Source organism: Xiphophorus hellerii, chromosome 20, assembly GCF_003331165.1.
Source record: "Xiphophorus hellerii strain 12219 chromosome 20, Xiphophorus_hellerii-4.1, whole genome shotgun sequence".
Lineage (NCBI taxonomy): Eukaryota > Metazoa > Chordata > Actinopteri > Cyprinodontiformes > Poeciliidae > Xiphophorus > Xiphophorus hellerii.
This window is the reverse complement of record NC_045691.1, coordinates 8838685-8862361: the sequence shown is the minus strand read 5'-3', so window position 1 is coordinate 8862361 and position 23677 is coordinate 8838685. Positions and strand designations below refer to the sequence as shown.

General features: G+C 35.8%; 2 protein-coding genes across 2 annotated transcripts in view; one reads left to right on the top strand and one right to left on the bottom strand.

The window, feature by feature from the left end:
* The window catches only part of unm_sa1614 (un-named sa1614), a 22944-nt gene extending 20653 nt beyond the window's left edge, over nucleotides 1-2291 (top strand). Inside the window, 1 exon segment of the mRNA XM_032549156.1 lies at nucleotides 140-2291. Coding sequence (XP_032405047.1) covers nucleotides 140-214 — 75 coding nt within the window. The 3' untranslated portion in view covers nucleotides 215-2291.
* st3gal8 (ST3 beta-galactoside alpha-2,3-sialyltransferase 8) lies at nucleotides 2290-23677 on the bottom strand. Its single transcript, XM_032549157.1, has 9 exons — nucleotides 23576-23677; nucleotides 13679-14000; nucleotides 12296-12452; nucleotides 11666-11804; nucleotides 10610-10809; nucleotides 10351-10524; nucleotides 8493-8538; nucleotides 7495-7614; nucleotides 2290-6515 (listed from the first exon to the last, which is right to left on the bottom strand). The coding sequence occupies exons 2-9, from the start codon at nucleotides 13812-13814 to the stop codon at nucleotides 6348-6350; spliced, it is 1140 nt and encodes a 379-aa protein (XP_032405048.1). The 5' UTR covers nucleotides 13815-14000; nucleotides 23576-23677; the 3' UTR covers nucleotides 2290-6347.

Here is a 23677-nt window from a genome sequence, read left to right as displayed (position 1 = left end):
TATCGGCAGTTCTTTATTTTTTCTGATTGGCTGAAACTGGTGTGAGAAATTCTGATGAATTTTCGTTACAATTAAAACCTTTTCTGAATCAGGTATTCTTACTTGCAGTAAATGTCTTTATTCTGTGTGTTTTATATAGCATGGCTATATAGAAGATGAACCAGACCAAAGAGGTTTGTTTCCAGCCTCTTTCGTCCAGCTGCTCTCCGATTGATGTAAACCCGATCCAGATCCTCAGGCCAGCACAGATCCGGATCACATCACTACTTATGGAAACTGAACTGGGCTCTCATAGGAAGCAGGCCAGATGGTAAAACCTAACATTTACTGGATCAGGTCAGACTTTTGGATCTGATGTCTGGCATCCTGCAAGTTCTTGAGATCTTGGTCCAGCTAACCATAACAACCTCAGGTCTGGATTTACTATGAGCACATAATGGACGGCTCTGGACAGAAAACTTTATTTATGTGACTGAAGTCAGGGAGTGTTGCCAAGCTGAGCAATCAGCTATGACTCATGACTTATAGGACATTTATTTATTATTCTAACAAGCACACATTTGGCAGAAAGTTAGACCAAGTGACAGCCACCCAGCAGGATTTTGTTCTGAGACTTGGATGAACTGCTTTCTTCATTTTTAAGAGACATTTAAATTAATTACTTTTGTTGGATTTTTGTTGCCTGTAGGACACCAGCAAAAGCTGCCACAATTTAAACTCCTCTTCCCAAGGACTCCTGGATACTGAAGACCAAAGTTCTAAATTCAGTTGAAACCAGTCATCAACACAGAAATAGAAACTCAGCTTCCTTTATTTACAGGTTTGGTAAAAGACTCAAGAGAAGAAGAAGGTTGAATGAGAAGCACTCTATGCTGCCACTTAACTCAGTGTTTAGTTGAAACAAAAATGTTATTATTTTTCCTTAAAGAACAAGTAAACTATTTTTCTCCATAGACACGTGATGAGTTGCGGAACTAAGATGTTGAAAGAAGCACCACTGGATGATGAGAGGATTGATTTTTCAATTAAAGTTATTTTTAATAAAAAAATAGCTTACAAAGACCAAGCAATGGTTAAAATGTACTGTAAAGGTTACTGTGTTTTTATTTGATATATATATAAAAAAAGAAAAATTGTTGGTGTTTAACAGCACACACAAGTGAATGTGTCAATGTTTTATTTATTTTTAATGACTCTTCCTGTAGCTTGTTTAGACATGTTTATAATATAAAAAAAATTGACATCTTTTCTCCATTCTCTTAGAAATATTTACTTTAAGCAAAAATTACCTATAAGAAGCTATTGCGAGTTCAGTGTCAAGTAAAAATTCAACCATAGAATGACTCAAGTGTAAAAAAGAACTGCTTACCCAAATACATTTTCTGTGTAGTTTGGGCTGCATAGATTAATTCCAGAACATGCTTATCAACATGGTCTGCTCATACAAAATTTAACATCTAAAACATTTAAATATGCTTTAAAAAAAGGGAGCTTTACAGTGTAACATTCAAACTAATTTCACAAGGATCCTTGTCAAGATGTTAATGAACTATTTATTCATCGCCCTCCATACTCACAGGCGCTCCTGCTGTTAAAATTTTGTACAACCCCTTGTACAAATAGGACAGCACCAACTCTCCTGTAACAGTTACAATGTTGGACCATACAGGCAGAAGGACCTTTGACCCTTTTCAGTTGGATTTAATATCCTGTTCCAGTCTTCTGGCAGTCCTCATTTTTGTTTATCATGTTAAAGTTTAAGAGTTAATGATCCCGTATACTATAACTGTAGCATCCTGTTTCTTGTCAGCTCACAGAACCACAGCTGCTCCTCCAATTTGCTCATTTTATTCTTTTATTGGGCCAATCATCCTAGAGGTCCCATTGACATTCAACTCATAGCATTTACTTTTCCCCATAAAAGTGCGTGTTGTTGTGCAAGGGCTTAATACCTGGATTTACCCAATCCATCTATGAGGTGCTTTTCCACATATTATCTGCCCTAACAGATAAATCTTAGTCCAGCTGAAGTACATGATTTCAGTAAAAACGTAACATTTAGAGTAGATGTTTGCATGTGTTATGGTCAGACAGAAAAGCCTCTTTTCCTGCTATGCTTCCAAAACAACCAGTCGGCATACAGATAGCATCTAATGCCAGGATGATACAATTTATTCCTGCTTTCCAACAGTAAACACTGGAAATTGTTTTATCTTCCTTTCTCAACTGATGATTTTGTAAAGACTGATATATGGTATTTTGCCCACTTAATAAATGTACACAAAATGCTTGGATTTTTCTCTTTATTTCCTAGTATAACTACTGCTATAAAATATGGTGTTATTTTCACATTATTACTAGTGGAACCAATAAGTGTGGAGAGCACTGTAAGCAGCAATCGGTCCTGAAATGCTTGATAGAATGTTGAGACATCTTGCATAACAATAGTGTGAATTAAACATATACATATACTTTATGATCTCCTTTTGATTATTAGAAAAAAAAAACGGTTACACGACTTCACTTTATTTGTACAAAAATACTCTTGTAAAATCACCAAGAAAAAACTTTTTAAACTGGTTTGTTTACAATTCCTTAGTTTACCAGTTTTAAGTCAAACTCTTATTAAAGTTGAAGCTTAAATGTTCAACCATGAATGTAATTAACCAATAAAAATGTACAAAAGAATGCAAAAAAAAAAAAAAGTCAGGTTCTTAAAAGTTATATTAACTCAGCATGTTACATTATTTTAGGTGGAAAAACAACATTTTGAAAATATTTTGATAGACATTCAAATATGATGGTGTAAAACACACAGTAAAAACAGCAACAAAACTATCCAAAAGAACAAAACCAATTTTATTTTGGTTTCATTTGTTTTTATTTAAGTCAAAGTGATGGTAGGTACATGTTTTCTGCGGTTTTGGCTGAACACAGTGCTCAGTTTGGCATCTAGATCTTGCTGATCGTAAACTGGTGTGTGACTGGAAACCCAACACTGACCATTTCAGTCTGAACAGAAAGCCTAATTAAAGCTGAAAACACATAATCAGGTCCTTTGGATTAAATCTGTTCATCATGTATGGACTTTTATGAAAGAAAAAAAGATCATAAGAAGATGCCCCTTTATTTAAATAAACTCCTCACTCCCAGAATGCAGTGAGGAGCAGAAATTTGGACTCAAAGGCACTAAAAACACTAAGTATAATAGGGTATAATTGTTTGCAACAACTTGACATATTGGCAGTAAAGATAGCATCCAGATGTTAAGTAATACTCAGGCCTGCTGCTCTGTCATTAAGTGTCTGAAAACTGCCAGAATAGCTCGTTTCCCACTTTATTGGCAGCAATTTCCTGTGACAAAGCAAAGTGTTAAAGTCTGCTGTTTTTTTATTTAAAAAAAAAAAAACAGCAGATGTTTCTTATTACACTGAGAATTCAGGCAGTTTTTGGGACTGAATGAACCAAACAATGAATGAACTGGTAAAAGTGACACAGCAACAACTTACAGATGAATATCCAGCATTACGATGATTTCTGAGTTTTCCATCTGCTTCGAACAAAATAATTAAAATAATGGCAGCGGATTTCTGAAGTCTTAAAGAGGATAATGAATAAAGACCACAAGCTGTCTCTTTGGGTAAACTTTCAATGTTTTCAAGTTTTCTACAAAAGTCATGTTCTCAAGGAGAATAATGTTGTATGAAGCAGATGGAGCATCTCAGCCAGCATAAGTCTCAGGGCAGTTTTACACATTGATGTATGGATTTAAATCTCAACATTCTCAATAAAGCAATTGTAAAAAATAAACATTTAAACATTCAAAACTCAATTACACTCAAGTTGAGCCTGCAAAGGATCAGTGTGCCTGTAATCAAATAGTAGCAAATGATTTTACTTAGTCTTATTAATAAAGAATGGGTAAATTTACCATTTTATCTTCTAAAACATCAAAAATGTATTGCTTAATCACAGAAAGTGTAAAATGCAGGCAGTTTTCCATTGCAGCTTTGAATTTAAATGCCGTTTTTACAAAACACAATTAGATTTATTTTAATGTGCACATGCAACCTAATTTCTAATCCTCCATCACCGTTAGTTGGCCTTTGATCATAAGTCATTTTCAATAGGACTAAAAAACAGTAACAACAACAACAAACCTGTTGAATGCAGATATATCGGCACTGAGGGGACTCTAACCGTGATTATAGTGTAAACCAAGACGCAAACATTCAGTTGATTATACAAGGCAATCAGCATCAGATAATTTTTTTGTACATTCACAGTGCAGGTGCAGCAGCTGTCATTGCCACCTGCTGAACTGGTCGGTGCCTCTTTAGCGAGTCTTTTGGTCGTACCCCAAACTGTTCTTAATTTTTATGTCATCCATTGAGTCCACATGTCATGTTACTAGTTAGGTTTTATTTAGGAAATCTTCATAATTATGTTGGTCGTCCATGTTTGTCATCATGATCAGGGAAGAATCATGAAGTTCCATTTGGCTCAACTAAAGAAAGAAAAACAGGATTCTTCCACAAAACGCAACTGATATGTTGCTATAATTACATTTGTTAGTATCATGCAGTAGCAGTATGATACTGTTTTATGTCCATTAAATAAAAGGCATCCGTCACACTGTGGCATTGCTTTTGCTGATTGTGACCACCAACTGGAAGACAATATCCCGTTAAAAATAAACAGAAACCCTGCAAGGTGTTTAAATTAGTTGAACTCAGACTGTTAGCTAAATATAGGCTCATCTGATTCTCTGTGTATAAAAAAGAAAATATCCCAGGATGAGTTTAGAGTAAAAAAAAAAAGAAAACTAAATGCAGACTCCATTTTCCTTACAGTCATGATTCTATAGAGAAGGACGGTTTTAAAGGACCTTAAAAAGAAAGGATTATAAATGAAACAATCCTAGAAATATTCATTCATTGGCACCTGTGGTAAAGGTGAGTAAAAATCTTTCAAATAAATTAATGTTTTATTGTGGCAGCATAATTTCATATTGTTATGGGAACTAACAGTCTAATGGGACACTTTTCCCCTCGCAGTCTGACCTGACATTTACCATGCTCTTCCTAAACATGCCAAGACCACGGGAGGGTTAAGAAAAAATAATCTAAATAGTCCACATGGATTAATTAATGTGGGCATAACTGTCACAAATGTAAACAAGTAAAGTTCGCTAAACTGCTTGAATTAATTGGAACTGTCTGCTTTGGACAGATGAGAAAAAGAGATTTTTTCCCCTGCAATACAGTGTAAAAAAAGGACATGGGTGTAGGAAAAGCACTTCAATGAAACTTTTAGGTATGGTAAAGGATGTGTGTTTCTACTGGGGGCCTTTTTCTCCAAGCACTCCAGGAACACACTCTGGGAACCTTGGTAGCAAGTGCTAATTGTTCATACACTCCACCTCTTCATTAATTTGTTCCCATCTGTCATTAATTTAAAAGTGGATTTTCACTGAGTTTATCAGCAAGATAATGATCCAAAACACATGGCCAGATGAACACAAAAATCCCTCTCTGTCTGGCTGCTCCAGCTTTGTTAAATATGGGATATGACTAAACCATGTTTTTTAATCAAAAAGGGTTTGTACAAAATGGTCACAGCTGGGTTGATTTTGTTAAAATTAGTTATTTCTTGACTGGGATTCTCACCCCTCAAAGTGTGAATACACAATGTCTCAAATAAAAAAGTTGGATTTTTCTAAACTTTCCGACTGAGATCACACTGCTGCAGTCAAAGATTAATTTATTTCATGATTTTTACTCATTCAAACAACAGGTGCCAGTACATCTTTCCATGTTTGTGTGTAGTTAACGAGCAAAGCGATCATCTTACCATTACCCAACATTTCCTCCTCATTAAAAAAGTGCTTTTAATTAAAAAAGAGAAAGAGGTTACCCCTTAGTAGTGTCTACAGAATCCAATACAAAAGTCTATGTTACAAAAAATTGGTGGTTGATTCCCATTCAGAGCAAAATGCATGGTGGGCAATGGCATCAATCACCAATGACAGGACAGTTAGTAAAGGGATCAAAGAAGGCTGATCGTTCAAAATGAACATCTTTGAAGCAGCAGAAGTCTGTAAATACATCTTTGCTGCCCAGCAGGTTTGTTGTGTTAAGTCAGTTCACTTTCATGCTTGGTGACTGAAAATAGGCAAAACAGCAACCAAAAGGAAGCTGCTGAAGGCAAAGTGGTATCAGAAAAGAGAAAAAACAGCTATCTGATTACTGTCCCATTATTCCTATGTTGGAAAAAAAACATATGCAGCACACATCTGGCTCAGATTTGGTTGTTCAGTACCAGATCCTTCAGTCTTCATGTAAGTGTCAAGGGTAGAGCTTGATCTTGCCCTCTTTGTTGAGTGTGTGGATGACCTCTGTCTCGAAATCAGCACTGTGAACACCAGTCTTCCTGAAGGCTCCAGCGTAGCGGTTCTCCTCCCAGTAGTGATGCCAGTTCCCCTGCTTATCAGCACCATAACCAAACACAGACACCTGAAAATGGACAAAGTGCATCATTATTATTCAACATCTGGGTGTCTGAGGAACATATGCATGCTGAGAAATAAATGGTTACATTTTTTCCAATAAATTTTATGAAATAATTTAGATTTACATTTGTGTTATGTTTTGGTGGCACATGGCAATTGTAAATATCACTAAAAGGTTAATTTATTTCAGTTAATTAAAACTTGACTATATTGATTCATTACATAGCAAACTGACTGCATCTCAGAAAATTTAAATAAGACTGAGAAAATACAGATTCTTAATTCAGAAATATAGGTCTGCTGAGAAGTTTTTTATAGCCCCTTAGGCAAAAACTACTGCTTCAACGCAGCATGGCACTGAGGGGATCATTTGAGGCCCCTCAGTTCAGTCTACATAGTTAGCAGGGTAATTTATGTTCTAAAATACAACATGACCTTTACATTTCTGTATTAAAACTTTTACATGTCTTCTGCAAAACTCAGATTTTAAAAAAGTGGGGTTTTATTAAGCTATGACCTGGAGCTAAAATGATTAACAAAAAAACCCCCAAAAAAAAACCTAATGTATCATTGTGTCACCGTAATATCTGGGTTTCACTTTTTGAATTAAATTACTAAGGAGAACTGTGTCAATGATATTCAAATTTACTGAGTTGTTCCATACTGAGACCTCAGAAGAAACAAAATAATTTCTAAGAAATCAATTTCAAATGTATTTTATTTTGTGCAATGCAGCAGGTCTAAGCAGAAATCACTTGCCAAGTTTCTTCCCGAAATTTGGTATTTTAACAAATTTCTAAATGGGGTGAAGAAAGGAAAGGAAAAAAAAACTCAGTTTAAAGCATCTCACACCAACTGAAAATGTTTGTAGTTTATCTGAGAAAAGATTGGGCTTTGGTTTGACTGATATAAAATATAATCTGAACATAAACCAGCATTTATATGTGAAATTAAGTAAACGTATAGCTGTGCTTTCTTCCTACCTGGTCACATGTGTGCAGAGCAAAGATGATTGCCAGCATGCCGGTGGACGGATAGCGACCGTGATGCTCTGTCCAGTGATCATGGACATACTTAAAGAAGACTGGATTCACCACCAGAACCTACATAAACACAGGGTTTCAATGATAAGAACTGACTGGCCAAGAAAAAACAAACAAAAAAAACTAGATAAACTGATTGTCTCTTCACTGTTGCCCTCTGTAGCAGTGAAGACAGAGCAGTTCTTGTAAACTTATATTGAACTGAGCTGTGGCATCACTGTATTGATGCCACAGTTCATCACTGTATTAATGAATACAGTGATGAACTGTATTACAGAATATATGGAATAAAACTAACTTTTAGGAGCAGGACCAAATCCGAACCTGTGCTTTTTTCTACTTTGTTGTGCCTCATGTTAAAGCCACCCATAGTCTCCCACTTATCTGAGATTGGGTTGTGTAGGTAACTGACCCAGGAAGGCATCCATCAGATATCTATCTCCCCCACGACATTCTCCGGCTCATTCTGGGGAATTTCAATGCATTCCCAGGCCTAGACAGGATAAAGAGTCCCTCCATTGAGTTCTGGTTCTTCCTTGGAGTCTTCCCTCAGTGGCACATGTCCAGAATATTTGCAAAGGGAGGTGCCAGACAGCAATTCTAATCAGATGGCCGATCCACCTTTACTGAGTCCTTTACTGAAGCACCAATTCTTCTTTCAGCTCCTCAACCTAGCTCTGAGGTTGAGTTCTAGATCTCATTATTTTGGTCAAGGTCCATATTGCATGACAATAGATGAGGGAGGGATATTGAAATTTAAGCTTGGTTATGTTGCAAAGATAAAATGGTAAAAGATAAAACTCTTATCCAAGTGGAGAATTGAGGTTTGGTGGAGTCAGCTTTGTTGAATTCCCTGCATAGTAGCATCTCTGGCAGGTCAAAATATATTATCAATGAGAAAAGAAAAGAAAAAATTCTGAAATTCAGTGTTTATTTACCTTGTCTTTATCAGCCCCCACTCTGTCTTTGACCCTCATGTAAGTCCTGAAACACAATTAGTGGTTGTGTGAACATTAAGTTACTTTTATCAATTTATGTATTTAAATGTTTAAAATCAAATGAATAATTCTGGTCAGAAATTTACATGCACTCGTCCCGGGCATGAAAAACAATATATTGGAGTTTTAAATAATTTTATTTTTTCTTTTTCCAGGGCAGAATGATTACATGATGTATAACATCTGTATTTTTTACAGCATGTCTAAATTGTCTAACCTCAATCATATACGATGCATATTGCTTAGCAAGTTGAAAAGAAACCAAATACTTTGTGTCCATCATCAAGATTCTGGCACAATTCTGCTGGGTGTTTAATTTGGAATAGGCTCAGACATCAGCATTGTTGAAAATGTTGGGTTTGTGCCTAAAAGTTGGGTCCATACCAGCGATCCAATTAGTTTAAATGATCTGTGTCCATTCTGCCAAGATGATGGTTTAAAAATGGACCTTGCTGATGGATAACAAAAACTATTTGATTTGTCAACTGCTTTATGCAGAATATTTATCTAAACTTTACAAAGAATTAAGGTATATAGTCTATACCACATTGTGTAGATCAAACATAATGTGGTTTGATAAAACATTATGTGGTTTATGAGAACAACATTAAATTCAAAGTTTATCTAATTTCTATTTTTAAAAATATTGTAAAAACTTAAAGATTTATAGCTGGAGCTGAATGATAGCTTTACACCATTTCTTGTGCAAATATCTTTGTACACTAGAAATATGATAAAATGAGCTTAAAAGTAACTTTTCAGCGAGACAGGAGTTTGTTTTAAGTCAGTGATTCATTAACATTGATGGAAAAGTACTACTTCCATTAGCAGATAAATTAATTTATAACAAGCTATCATATCTTAACATGTCAGTCTGGTTACGGTCATTTTATGTCCAAATGCCTCTTGCAGTAGTTCTGCTCACATGATTTATTCGGTCGATTTGCGAAATCAATTGTGAGACCTTCTATAAAAACTCTTCCATACTTCATGTGCTACAACTTAATCCCTTAAATACAGAAGAGAGCTTTAAATCACAAAGAAGGTTAATTGAGCTTTTAAAAGCTCAAATGAATCTCAGAATAGGAACAAAATATTAGAGTTATTGTGCATATAAGGCACTTGACAGACCAGGATTTCAGAAATATCCTTTAGTCAACACTGAAATAAATAGCATGGGTTTTACAGACATTTATAAATTTAAGTTTAAGTAGGAGCTCTAAAAGTAAGTCAAGGGGCATTAAAGTCCATACAGTGCATAATAACTAATTAACCAAGACAAATACAAAAATAGTTTATTGTAGAAATATTATGGCCATGATACTTTGTGCTGTATATTTTACTGCAGTAGATTATGCTGTTTTACAATTACAATTTATATCACCGTGCCATTAGTCCACAGAATGTTGCTTAAAGTAAACATGGAATAACTATGAACAGTTTTGTGCTTTCGCTATTTTATTGCCTTTTGACTGCTGACTTGACAGCTGTTCATCAACACCCTCCACAAGGAAGTTATCAATCAACGGAGCCATGCTGCAACATTAATGGGAAGTTCAGCTGGAGGACAAAGTATGGTAGAAAACAAAATGGAGTATTGAGAGAATAAACTGTAAAACGTTAAGCAAACCCAATATTTCTGTAATAAAAATATATTATTTTCACTTTTTAATGTTCCAGTTTTCCTAGAAACTTAATTTGAGGTTTTATTTAGCTGTAAGCTATAAATCAAACTGAACGAAAATAAAAGTATGAAAATTATAAATCAAACTTATAAAATATGATTTAAATGTCTTACATTCTGATATGGCCGGTTGACAACGCACTGGTCAGCCACTCCAGGTCCCTCAGCTTGAATGGCAACAGGACGAGGTTGACTCCATGTTCCACATCCACAGCACTCTCTGGGTACAGGAAGTGATGTGTCGTCCTGTTCCCAACATCCTTCTCAAAACCTCGAGTCACTGCCTTAGTTCATTCTAAGCAGGAAGCAGAAGTAAGACTACTGAGGAACCGAGGCCGTATATTTACATTTATCTGTGTGCAACCTTGGCCATACAAACCGAATTATGAAGCTGTGCGAGTCGATTAATTTGCCGAGCCCGGACCCCCGCAGGTTGCCCGAGTTGCCAACAACTGCACATTTACGGCAACGTGTGTGTACTGGCCTGGTGTCCACAGTGGGAGGGGAAATTACCTGGAACATTTTTTCCATCACTTCCTCTAAACTCTGGTCATTACCAGACCGCTGAAGACCCTGTAGAAAAAAATAGAACTGTAGTAAATAATTTAGGACCAGAAAGTAGGAATATAATGGTTACAGACTGCTGTAAGAAAACAAACAGTGAATGTACAGTAATACAAGAAAAAATAAAATACTGTAAGGACTTTTTGCTGTGAACCTCTTCCAGTTATGTTTCTGCCACAGACTGCATTCTGTAAACCTGAGTAATGATGTTAGCAGCTTTGGTACTACCCTCCTCCTCCTTTTAATCTACTAATGGTATCTGCAGCAAGACTTAATCTATAAATGCAGGAAAAAGACTGAAAACATTTGTCTCCATTAACACACTGCAGATATCAGCTTCCATAACAGGAAACCAGAAACATTTTTAGGACTGCTTTAGATTTTTACAAAACTTTATGCACTGTTATTGCATTCATTTTCTTTTTTAATACCAGCCTGTCATTTTTTTTTACATCTGTTTTGCCGTGTGCAAGAACTTCTAAGATAAATTAGACTGTTGTTCCTCTTCATCCACATACTGAAAACAGCTACATGAAAGCTGACTTTCCATAATTGCTGATATTATTCAAACTTCATATTTGAAGAATTTTGTGAGTTACTTAATCTATATATTTGAGCAAATAGTAATTCTACAGCTATGATTAAACAAACTTTCTTGTGTTTATCAATTTACAGACTTTTCCAGCCTACACACAACAAGTTATTTTAATGATGAAGCATCCACAGGATAAGCTAGAAGGCACACTGAACAAAACAGGAAACTGTTCAGGTGGTTAAGTCAAACCTCACACATGCAAATTAATTTATGAAACATTTAACTCAGAATAGTAACATCCACAAAGATTCAACTAGAATTTCTCCTCACCAGCCACCATGCAAGTGAATCAGGGTCAAAGTTGTTGTTCTTGGCATGTAGGATAGGTTGCTGTTCGGGGTTGTAGCGTCCGCTGAACCAGATAGACCCCTTGGGGTCTGAAATACAACCATCTGAGCAACTGCATGGCCTGAAAGAGGATGATACAGAGAGTCATGCAGGAACTGACAGAGAATTAAAGGACACACAGCCTCTACAAAAAGTCCTGTCACTATGAATTTTCCTCAATAATAAATTGTCACAGAAGTTATTACGATAAACACTAATATTGTTGTTTTGAGACCATTTTTAGGTAATGTGGTGGTAATGGCATAATAATGCAAGTACACCCTCCTAATGATCAGTAAACATTCATTTCTAATTAACATTTAAAACAGAAAAACATGTTACATAAAAAATAAAACAAACAAAACAACTTCAACAAATAAAATGATGAAGTTGGTAAGCAAAACAGGGCTTGTAGAGACCAAAGCACCAGAATGTAGAATTATATCATCCAGTTTTTGGAAGAAAGAGAGACAAAAAAAGAGAAAAACAAATTAGGCAAATGAAAATTATTGAGCTTATTAATTTATCATGAGATTAATTGATTTATTGTGACATGCCTAGTTACAAAATTACTTTAGGTACTTTAAGTTATCTTCAGGGTGCTTCTCGACTTTCTTTTTATTGTCTTCCTTCTTCTCCTCCTCTTCTTCTACATCAGCCTCAGGGGAGATGGTACTGGGAGGAAGAGCGGGATGAGACAGGACAGCAGGGGCCACTGTTGGTTTAACCACTGCAAGCAAACAAGTTTGAAAATAAAAACTTAGGAAAATGATGCATAATGGTAACTCTCTGATTTACATCTCTGTGAAAAACAGACTATAAGATGTTGTGAATACGAACATCTGAGATTCCTGTCTTATCCCAGTGTATTGTGCTAATGAAATCTGACCTGGACCAACTATGTTAAAGAGCATTTACAGCTTCTCATCCTAAGACATCAATAATTCACCACAGCATTCAGTCTTGCATAGCTTTTCCTCCTCACCAGAGTCTGAGCTGTATGACTCTTGAATGTGGATCTTCTTGGTCCTTTGGCTTATAACAGGATGCCAGACCCATTTAGACACTTTACTAGGCACATCTGTTCAGTTACTTGTAATTTACTGCATTTAAGCATCCAGACTCTGGGTTTTAACTAAACATCAGAATGGACAACATCCACTGGGATTTTCATGTAAAACCATCTAGCTGATTTACACAGAATGGTAAATTCTCCAATTCAATCTAGGTTCATACTGCTCCTCATGTTTTCCTTTTCCATAAGGAATAGGAAGAAATTCCTAAATTTATTAGGAAGAACAATGACCAAACACAATCTACAAAAGCCAGAAACAGCAGCAAAGATTTTAAACTACCTGCTAACCTTCTAATCCAATCTGACTTGGACAGTAGACGCATTTTCAGAAGATACCAAAAAATAAATAAATAAAAAAAACACAACACTTCAAAACCCGGAAGTATTGACAGAAGTGTATTCTTCATTCAGACGACCAGATAAAACTTCCAGTTTTAGTGCATATGCCCTGAACAGCTACTGCAAGTCTCCCCACATATATTACCATGGCAATTCTGCTGTATGACCACACAAACAAACTACTTTTGAAGCTTCCTCAACTGGTCACGTCCTAAAACATTGTCCTTGCACAAATGACTCTAGTATTGTGGAAACAGAAAATGCTACTCCCAACTTCACATCTACTTTTCAACTCGACTCTGCCTGAAAGATGTAAGAGCAATGGTTCAACATTAAAATATACCACCAATGGTGGGATGAAAAAGTCTCACACCCAGATACTAAGTCATGATGGGGACTTCTAAGGTAAGGCTTCTAATAATACAACGCTTCAAGAACAAGTTAACTGATATAATAATGGGATAATCTTTCATATTACATTTCATACTGAACACACAACTGATATTGTTACCATTGCAGAGACTCATTTGTACAATTCTTACCAGTGTCCCTGCTGGAGGCTGTGGCTCTGCTGTTGAGTTGGGTTATTGACAGTGGCAGGATGCTGTGGCTTGCGAGCATCAGGAGGAGAACAGCAGCAATTGCCACGACGACGTAAAGCTTCCTCCTAACCAACATGGCCGGACGGACGATGGGGGTGGTGATAGTAGGAGGAAGGAAGTGTTGATGAGCTGATAATCGTTTAGCTATGTCAGCATAGTCGTTGTCATCTGGACATTTTTCTCTTTACAGTCGTCTCTCCTCTCTTTTTTATTTCCATTAAGCTTGAGTCCAGTGCTGCTTTCTACACAGTGGGTACATGATCTGTTGCAGACAGACAAAAATATGAACATAATCTTCAAATTATATTTGGGCAAACACTTTGGTTAGCTATTGGACTGCTGCAGTTAAACATCAGTAGCTTAGGAACTCTTGTCTATGGATGATTTACTAACATTTAATAGGGCTGCATTTGTAGTGACAAGTGATATCAGGAGCAATAATATACCAGTTTCCAACATGTCTCATTTCCCACGCTCTACAATCTCTCTTTGGCACCATCATCTGTATCACCTCCAAGTAATTTCATCAGTGAGACTAATCAATAGGCTGAACATATTATTGGCAAGCAAAGTGTGAATTCCTTGCAAAACATATTGTATTCCCAACAGCTCTTTGCAATATTAATGAGGCACATTTTTGTTCAGATGTCCAATATATTTGCAATATATTGTGTGTGCCAAATGTTGTCCAAATCATGTAGCTATTTTTCCACAAACTATATCTCTTATATGGACTTCAGGAGGTTATTTATATATATAAAAAAAGGAATGGTGAAACATCAGAAATTACAGGATGAACTCATGTTCAAACATTTCTCACTAACATTTCTGACAACTTTGAACATTTTTTTATTATGACTCAAATTATGAAGGAGAAAAAGACAAACGGACCAATAAAAACACAATTGATTGGATTCTCTTTTTAGTATTATCTCAAGCAGTAATTTGTAAAAATTTAACTACTTGTCAAATCCATCATGAGCTCAACCAGATAGTAAAACTCTTACAATATTCAAAATGATTTCATAAAAACCCAAGATAGTAATTCAAAAGAAGAGTTTGTAACAATACATTAATATCAACACACACACACACACACACACACACACACAACATGTTCCACAATGTTAAACTAGAAAATACATGGAAAGTCCAAGTTCTTGATCTTTAGAGAACAATGAAGTCACCAACTCCCCTCCTTCTTCTCCTGTACATCACCTTCGCTCTGCTCCAGCAGGAATGTTTCCCTGCAGACAAACGTGGTCTGTGAATACCAATCAGATCTGGATTTGTTTCAGCTACTCCTGTTTCAGCTTCCACTCTGCTGTTAACTTCAGTGTGCCTCTAACTTTGTTATGTTCGCAAGAGTTTACATTTGTGAAATTTAATCCTCTAATAGTTTTAAAAATGTTACAGTTAGAGGTGGATGTCCAACTTCAAAGCTTAGTCTGCAACTTCAGCTCTAGAAGGGTTAAACTGATTATTTATGAACAATATACATGGAATAAGTAATAGCAACAAAAATAAAAGAGAAGAAAAGCCACTTCCCATCTTAAAGTGCTCGGTAACACTGATTACCGAGCATCTCCACCCTAAACCACAAAGACCATCATTTATTTAAGCGAGAACTTCAAGTCAGAACACATAATGGTAAACATACAACCACAGTCATGTTTGTTAAAGCTTCCCATTTCCACTCTAACTGGGAAATGTAGAACTTCTTAATCACCGCCATCAGGCACCCACTGATTACTGTTTTAGACGAGTCTTTAACTGATTCAGGCTCTGTCCACACTTTGGAAAACACAGTTTTTCATCTGCGTTTCCCCAACGGTGGTCCTCAAGGCACACTTACCTTCATGTTTTAGAGGTTTCTCTGCTTCAGCAAACCAGAGGATTATGCGTTTTAAAAAAGGGCAACATCTAAAACGTGCATTTAAAATAAACATGGTCCCATGTGCTTATTGGTCCATGTTGGGAAGCACTCACCTACATAACCTATTTATTTAAAATTAAGCAAGTTAAAATAACTTTTCCCACTGAAGTCCCCCTTTTTTTTTTAGTTGTTGCATGCAACTTATGTTTTTTATACCTATACTGTAAGTTAACCAGCTTTCATACCTTCAAAACAATATAATGCAAGGTTCTTAACAGTAATTGATGGATAAAAATTAGCAGGAAAAAAGTAATCTCTGAGCTTAACATTTTTCATACAGAGTGCCAACAAACTAGTGAAATCTCCCCCCCAAGGAGAGGGAAACCTAATTAAATATTTTTGTTATGACAAAGGGGGTGATTGTAAATACTCAACAGGAAGATTTGGTTTTCCTTCCCTGAAGAAGCAATAATTGGTCAGACTTTAGAGGAGAATAAATTCCTTCTAGAAGTACTACTAACTGCCCTGTGCAAAGTGCTGTACAGTTTTGTCAAAGCATAATGCCTAGACTGCTCAGCAAAAACCATAGGGAACAAACTGAAAAAAATAAGAAGTCAACAAAATAATGGAGGACTATGCAGTTCGACAGTTAGCCAAAGGTAATTTCAAACTTTGTATTGGAAATTCAGGGATATGTCTGGCATTTTAAAAGCTAAAGTTAAGGTTAACATTTTAATACCTTAAATCAATGGTAATGATCAAGGGCTTACACATTCAGCAGTTTTAATCAGGCCACTCACTGATTTTGGTTTGGGATCAAGTTAGACAAAGTCCACATCATGATTCTTTATTCTGGGTAGAACTGAAAGTTCAAAGGTCTTTGCAATGGTGCATAAGCCCCGTCCTGCTAAATGCAGAACTTGAATATGCAGCCCGACAGTGCAGTCGTGATCTCATTCCAGTTGTCTTTACCTTAATCTGCTGCCAAAGCAGGTCCCTCAAAGACAAGAGGCATGTCACTCCATATCCTGCAGTAACAACTCAATTTTCCTTGCAGAAAGCTTTCACTTCAGCTGGTTAGACAACCAATTTCCTCTCAGAGTAGAAAACACATGTATTTAGAAGCCTGTAAAAGCCACACCTATCAGAAAGAGTTGAAAGAAGAGGGGCGTCATAATGACCATCAACTGAGTCAGAGTCTGTATGTTATTTTAGAATTAGTGGACCTGACATGGAGGAGAGCGAGTTAGAGGTCACATGGTTTCCTGTGCTGAGAAACCACAGCTCCAGTGTTTCTTGTTTTTTTCCTTTCTTATTGCACGCCCTTCACATTTGGTTTTCATGTGCGAACAGAAAGCAGCTGCTCTTATGGCCTGAGGTTATCAACTGGAAAACAGCAACAGCACAGAGGAAGAGTGATATCACTTATCAGATGAATATTCAAAATTCCTTTACTTAGTTTGGTCTGTTGTAAATATAAACAAACATGTACCATTTATGTGAGGAAACAAGAGGGACTTATATCACTCAGAAAATTTCATCTAAACCTCCCAAAACTACTTTCTTTTTTTGTTGTTGTTCAAAAATCATTTTTAAGTTTGAACACCCAATTTTGTTAATGCACATTGTTCAAGTTTTAATAACTTAATCGAAAAAATGTCCCTTAAGATTAAAAGGTTTTTTCAGAACCTGCAACTCTGTGCCAGGTTTTTCTAATTTTCATTATCAACAGATAAATGGTTAAAGCATGGGGACCGTCTGGACAATACAAAAGGATAATGATCTCAAAAGCAAATAAAATCTAGTTTTGAAATTTAAAAAAAAAAAAAAAAAAAAAAAAAAAAAAGAGCTAACCAACTTCCAAAATGCCTCCCAACCTCCATCCCAAAGATGATATTTGGACTACATTAAAAACAAACAAAAAAAAAACTGTTCTGTGCCAGGAAACTAACCAAATCAATATCTAAAATTTATCTCAAATTATGCTATAAGGTTGCTAATGTGCATAAAAAACATGTGGTACTGTTGCAATTTGCTCAGAAACCTTACCTTCAGATATTAATGGTGACATTTGAGGTTCACCACAGGTTAGAGCTGTATTTAGAATTTTGACGAAGTGTGAATGAGAAAAAATATACACCAAATCAAACATACTGGATTTTGCTTTTAAGTTGTATTAAAATATTATTATTTCTCCTTACCAAATGCATGTCTTGTTCAAGTAAGGTCAATAAAGGTCCAAAATTAATAGGATACTCAAGATGGTGATGAGTGTCTCTAAACTTAAGACCAGAATGATAACATTTACAGTTGACAGATTCATACCAAAATGTTCCTTTAAATAACAGTTTGAGGTGTGGCCATTTTTTCTGTAAATAGAATCTTATTTCTGTCTGACTGACCTTTTGTTGCCTTTCAGTCAGTTCAGACTTCTGAGGCTAATCTGTGGTTGTGGGCCAAAGAAATGACCCTGGTTGAAGTAGACAGTGAGTCTGAACAATCTGTTTCTGTAGTGAAGATTGAGAGTAAGGCCTCTATAATTACATCTGCCTACGTACTGACTCAGATGACACAACCTGCCTCTCCATCTGTAATTACATTAAGTGTCTTCAGTGTCTTGTTTCAACCCCATGCATCAAACACAGGACCTTTAATTACATACTCAGAGAACTCACTGAACAATACTGCAGACTAAATTGTCTTTCCATGATACAAAGTACAATTGTTACCAAATCAAATATAGCAAGACTATGACACAGGAAAAAAAAATTTAATTGGAAGGATTTATAGACGAGACCAAAAATGTCAAGTAATCATAGAAAGTTTAAATAATCGTTCTAGAAATTTTTAACAGTCAATTCTATTCAAGTTAAAGTGGAAAAAAGCTACAACTGTTCTAACCAAAGTTTCAAAGAAGACGAAGAAGCATGACAGACAAAATACCCTCAATATTTTTGACATTTCAAAATAATGAGGCTTCAATTGCCACAACTTATTTTATCTTATTAACCACAGAGTGTAAGTATCAATAATCTCATCCATCTCACAAAGTCAACAAGACAACACAGTTCATGTCTAACAGCAGGTTTCTGGCTCTGCTTTGTTAGACTAATTAATCATAATCATAAAGACATGCAAATCTTTTGTCACAGCTCACTGAAAGTGTTCTTGCTGTGAACCTTACACAAAATACATAAAAGGGGAAACACAAAAAATGTTCCTTGGTAGTCAATGTGATTAATTATTTAGATTTAATTTTTTTTTTTAAACTGAAGTGGAGGAAATCATCTTTCGGCACAATTAGTCTGACACATATCTTTGGTTTCAGTTTTCAGTGCTAATGCACGTGACAAAATTTTACAAGTCCTCTCTCACATGTTCTGCTTATTTGTTGTGCTTCTTCTAGCCAGACCCTGAAGTAATAATCTTCTGCATTAGCCTCTTTAGATGCTAGCTCAGACTAAACTATGCACACCCAAGCTGTTCTGCAACATTTTTTTCCTAAAGAAAAAAAGAAGCCAAACACTGTTCTTCTGACATCCATGCAGAACAAGTCATTGTTTTTTCTGTCTTTTCCTGCCCCAATTGTCATGTGCCTCAACTTTTAACATGCTAACAGAGAGTCTGAGATGTAGCTCTTGGATATTTTCCAGTTGCTCGGGGTGAACTCGCTGGGACGTTCACTCCGCTCCTGGCAGCTGGCTTGAATATTTTTAAACTTGTAGAATGATAGACTCCAAACATAATGTTCAGCTTTCACTCGTTGCTTTGGCAGGGTGGCATAATTTTTGTTCAGCAACTACATGTGGGCTGTTCATTTAAATTTGCCTAATTTTATGACCAAAACATTTTTTAGATCAAGTCCTGATAAACCTCACACTTGAAATATGAACTTTCTAAGAATTATATTTTAAATGATCAATACATAACCTGCTCACACTTAACAGCACACTGATGATATTTTTAGCTTTTATCATAAAGCAATATAGGAAGTTATTGCTTTATGATATAACTGTCCACAAAGACTTTTCTTTATTATTTTGCCTTTTATTTTTCATACAACTCAGTAAATGACTTGCAGAGACTTAACTTTCATTTGGGTTTACATAGATATCATGCAATCCAAATCACTTCAGTTGGTTACAAAATTTTCCACAAGCAGAAAATAGCAAAGGTTAGGATTTAGTCTGTCACCAAATATTTTGCCAGATGTCAACACAGAAAATCATTCCTGGAAAACATGCAGATAATTAGGTCATTTCCAATCTCACCAAATTCACATTCTTAGATTTTTAAGACCATGCGCAAAACCTCTCTCTCCCTTTTTCTGCAATTTCAACACTATTTAGTGTTGTTTCCATCGCCACAAAACACTTGGAAAGCAATAAAAAGCTGAAAAGGGTACAAAGAAAATACTCCTGCTTTTTCCACTGAGACATCATCCCCTTTTAAAACCATGTCCAACACTTTCCAGTGCTTTTTTTGCCCTCCATTCAAGCATCTTTTGAAGTTACAGCCACAGGAAACGCAGCGTCTCAATATTTTCTACTGATATTTGCTTGAAAGATCAGCACAGTTGATTACAACTGTTTCAGTAAGTAGCAATCTACTTAGCAGCAAGACTATCAAACCATGCAGTGAAATAAATTATGTAAATAATGTATTTTTGACAGCTGCAGTTATTAGCTAGCTAATAAATTAAGCTAAGCCTCATAATGTTTAAATAATAAGCTGTGGCTGTGAAGACCATGAAAATTTGAAACTTTTAAACACTACATCTTGTTAAATGGCTCAAAGCAGACCTCAGAGATTGATCTGTCAGTCTGTGTGTGCAGCTGGAATTCTGGTGAACCTTCAATCAGCAACATCATAGCGAGCAATAAGTTTTCAACAGCAAATAGAGGAAGTGGTTTCAACCTTACAAGTACCTGATGTTCGCGCTACCTAGAGGTTAGCACTTCTACAATCCAATGCTTGAGTGATTTGAAAAACCTCAACCACAGAAGCACACAATGAGAAAGTAACTGCTGCTTTATCCAGCTCATTTCAGACAATTAGGAATTCCTTATTATTGCAACAACAAAAAAATAAGAACAAATGGTGATCTCAAAATATTGCCGGACTACAATAAAACATTTGCCTGACACTTTGCTACCGACACACCCTGAATGTTCCCACTCAGGGACAAAGATCATTTCTATTCAATTCGACATAAGTCATACTAGAATATTAGTCATTGTCGACTAATATTTCAATAGTGACTATGAGGAAAAATCATCATCTCACCTCAAAGTAAAAATAATTTTTAAAATTCTGTAATGAATTTGCTCATTTCTTTACCGGTATACAAAACTACTTGTAGGTGGAGGTCTTGCCACTTAATGTCAATAAATATTTTTTACTTGAGTGTATAGCTTACAATGGAACATTATAATTTCCTAGCGTAGAGGAAAAACTTAAACATTTAATTTTAAGACCACAACAAATTAAAATATCATTAAAGAAATTGATTTCAGTAATTCAACTCAAAAAGTAAAAACTTTTATTCTATATATATTCATGACAGAGTGAAGGCTTAGAGCTAATTAAAACACAAAATTAACTTTCTTGCAAAATTTAAAATGTGATAAGACTAATAAAATGAAAAAAAATATGTATTTTTTAAACATTATCTTTTATCTACCTAATAAAGAAATCCTGTGTATTCTTGTACTATACTGCTGAGGTGTTGAAACAGAGTGAGCTTTTTAAATTGTGTAGGTTATTTTGTGGTTTCCAATAAGTTTTCTTTTTTGTTACCTCATGGATAATAGCCATTGCCATGAAGGGTGGGCACTATAAAAACTGGAGGTGATTAGTTCTAGCATGTACAGATGGAAATATGCATCACATTCCCCTGGCGAAAGCAGTGAGGTACGTTTTGCTTATTTAGTTTGTATTATAACGTATTTCACACATGTTCTTCTGTGTGAAATACGTTTGCATTTGTGTTGCAATTTTGGGTCCATCTGACCCATTGCATCTGATGGAAGCTGCTCCACCGAACAATGTCCAGGAGTTGAGGGATTGTTACAGTGAAAACTTGACTCCATGTGTAGGCTGCCATTTCTTGATTAAATATTTTGTATGTTGAATTTATTTTACATTGGGATTTACCATCTTTGCAAGAGTTTTAAGTCACTGTATTTGAAGTTAATATGTCACAGTAATGTGAAAAAAAGGACTTCTGAAGATTTGTGCCCACTCAAGGAAGCAAAATTGAGTAGAGTCTAAGAAAAAGAAAGAGCCTTTTTTCATAGAAGGTCTTTTTCAAAATTTTATAAGATGGATGACATAAATCAGGACATAGCTTTGATACATTGAACCAGAACTATGAGCCTTTTCAACAAAATTCTTTAAAAACTCCAGATATTGTACAGAATGCAGATGCTTGTACTACACTGATGAATGAGACATACGACATTGGGTGAGAGCCATCTTAAATAGAAATGATTATAAATACATGTCAGAGAAAACCTCTACTAGAGGTGACATTTCCTTAGGTACAGGCTCCTTAGCATTTACCAGCTCTTATGTTTTCCAAGGGTGAGCAGTGGCAGAAGGAGATCTAGCAGTCAAATTAGTTAAAAGTTAAATCCATGATGGAGATAGTAGCTCGACATGACAAACTAAGATAGCCAAGGTAGCTATTAACATCCAAGTAAAATGTTTCTGACACCATCTACTTCAAGACTGTTTTAACACAGGGAAAGTGAATTACTCAAGTAAAATCATCTGTCCTCCATTTCCACACACTTTATTGGGAGAATGCTGCAAAATGAATAATTTGATGCAACTGGCTGCATTTGCTTTGATAAATAACATGTCATTAATTGTCAATATAAATTGACTGGAATATCTAATAAATAGAAACCCTTGACTGAATTTGAATCTATCCCTGCATTTGAATTATATCGAATTTGTTTCTTCTGGATATGAACTGGATCAGTTTGTTTTTTGTGTCATCAAAAGCCATTTTCTGTGGAGAGGTGTTAAACAAATAAACTGAATTCAATACTTGTTGCTTTCTTTTCCATCAGACATTTTGCTTCCACTTACCTTTCTGTTAATAGGCTTAGATAAACTCTCCAATGAGTCTTTTTTAAGGACTTGTCGGAGGGTTAAAATGACAATCTTCTTTATAATTATGTAGGTCTACAACATTTCTGAATCTAAACATTTTTTAGTCGTTCTTACACTATACCTACTTTCCTAAGAAGGTGAAATTTTGAATGTGGTCGAACTTTATAAAAAAATAAGAAATCAATTCTTGAGGTATATCACCAAGTGTAATGTGTCTACATTATGAATGAGTTTAACATTTAAACTGAAATACGGATGGATGGATGGATGGATGGATGGATGGATTTAAACTGAAATACGTACATAAACAAAATTCGACGATATTGTAATTTTTTGGGATGCACCTGCATGTTAAATAGAAAGACTGTCGGCAGTGAAATGCACCTAACACATACTTGGACAAGTAGCCGTTTTCCCATGGGTAACTGTAAAATTGCTGCTACGACCCTGCGAACTAATTTGACAGACAGTTGGGGAAGAAAGTGCAGACCAAGTCTCCAAAGTATTGTGTCCTCCTCCGCACACTACTTTTCTTTCTTGTCGGTCTCACCCACTCCTATCCTTTGGTAACACAAATACACAAAACAACAACTAAATACCACAAAGAGCAAGAAAACCATCAGGTACTAACCAAAACTTTGGACTAAAAAAATTATAAAAATAAATCCAAGAAAAACTTGCTCGAAAGTTGCTCGCCTGAATCACCACCACACTGCGACACATTCAACAAATAAAAACAACCAGCTGAGTGCGAGTACAGACATTTTTTTAGGTCCAACCAAACAGTCGACACGATTCTTGAAAACCTGTTGGGAACACACCGAGAATGAGAAACTTACATGTAGCGGCAGCAGAAGTAGCGGTGCAGGCCACAGGGCTTTTACTTCATTTCTTTGTGAAACCGCTGTGCTGATGGCATTATGATGCAGAGCAGAGGCTCC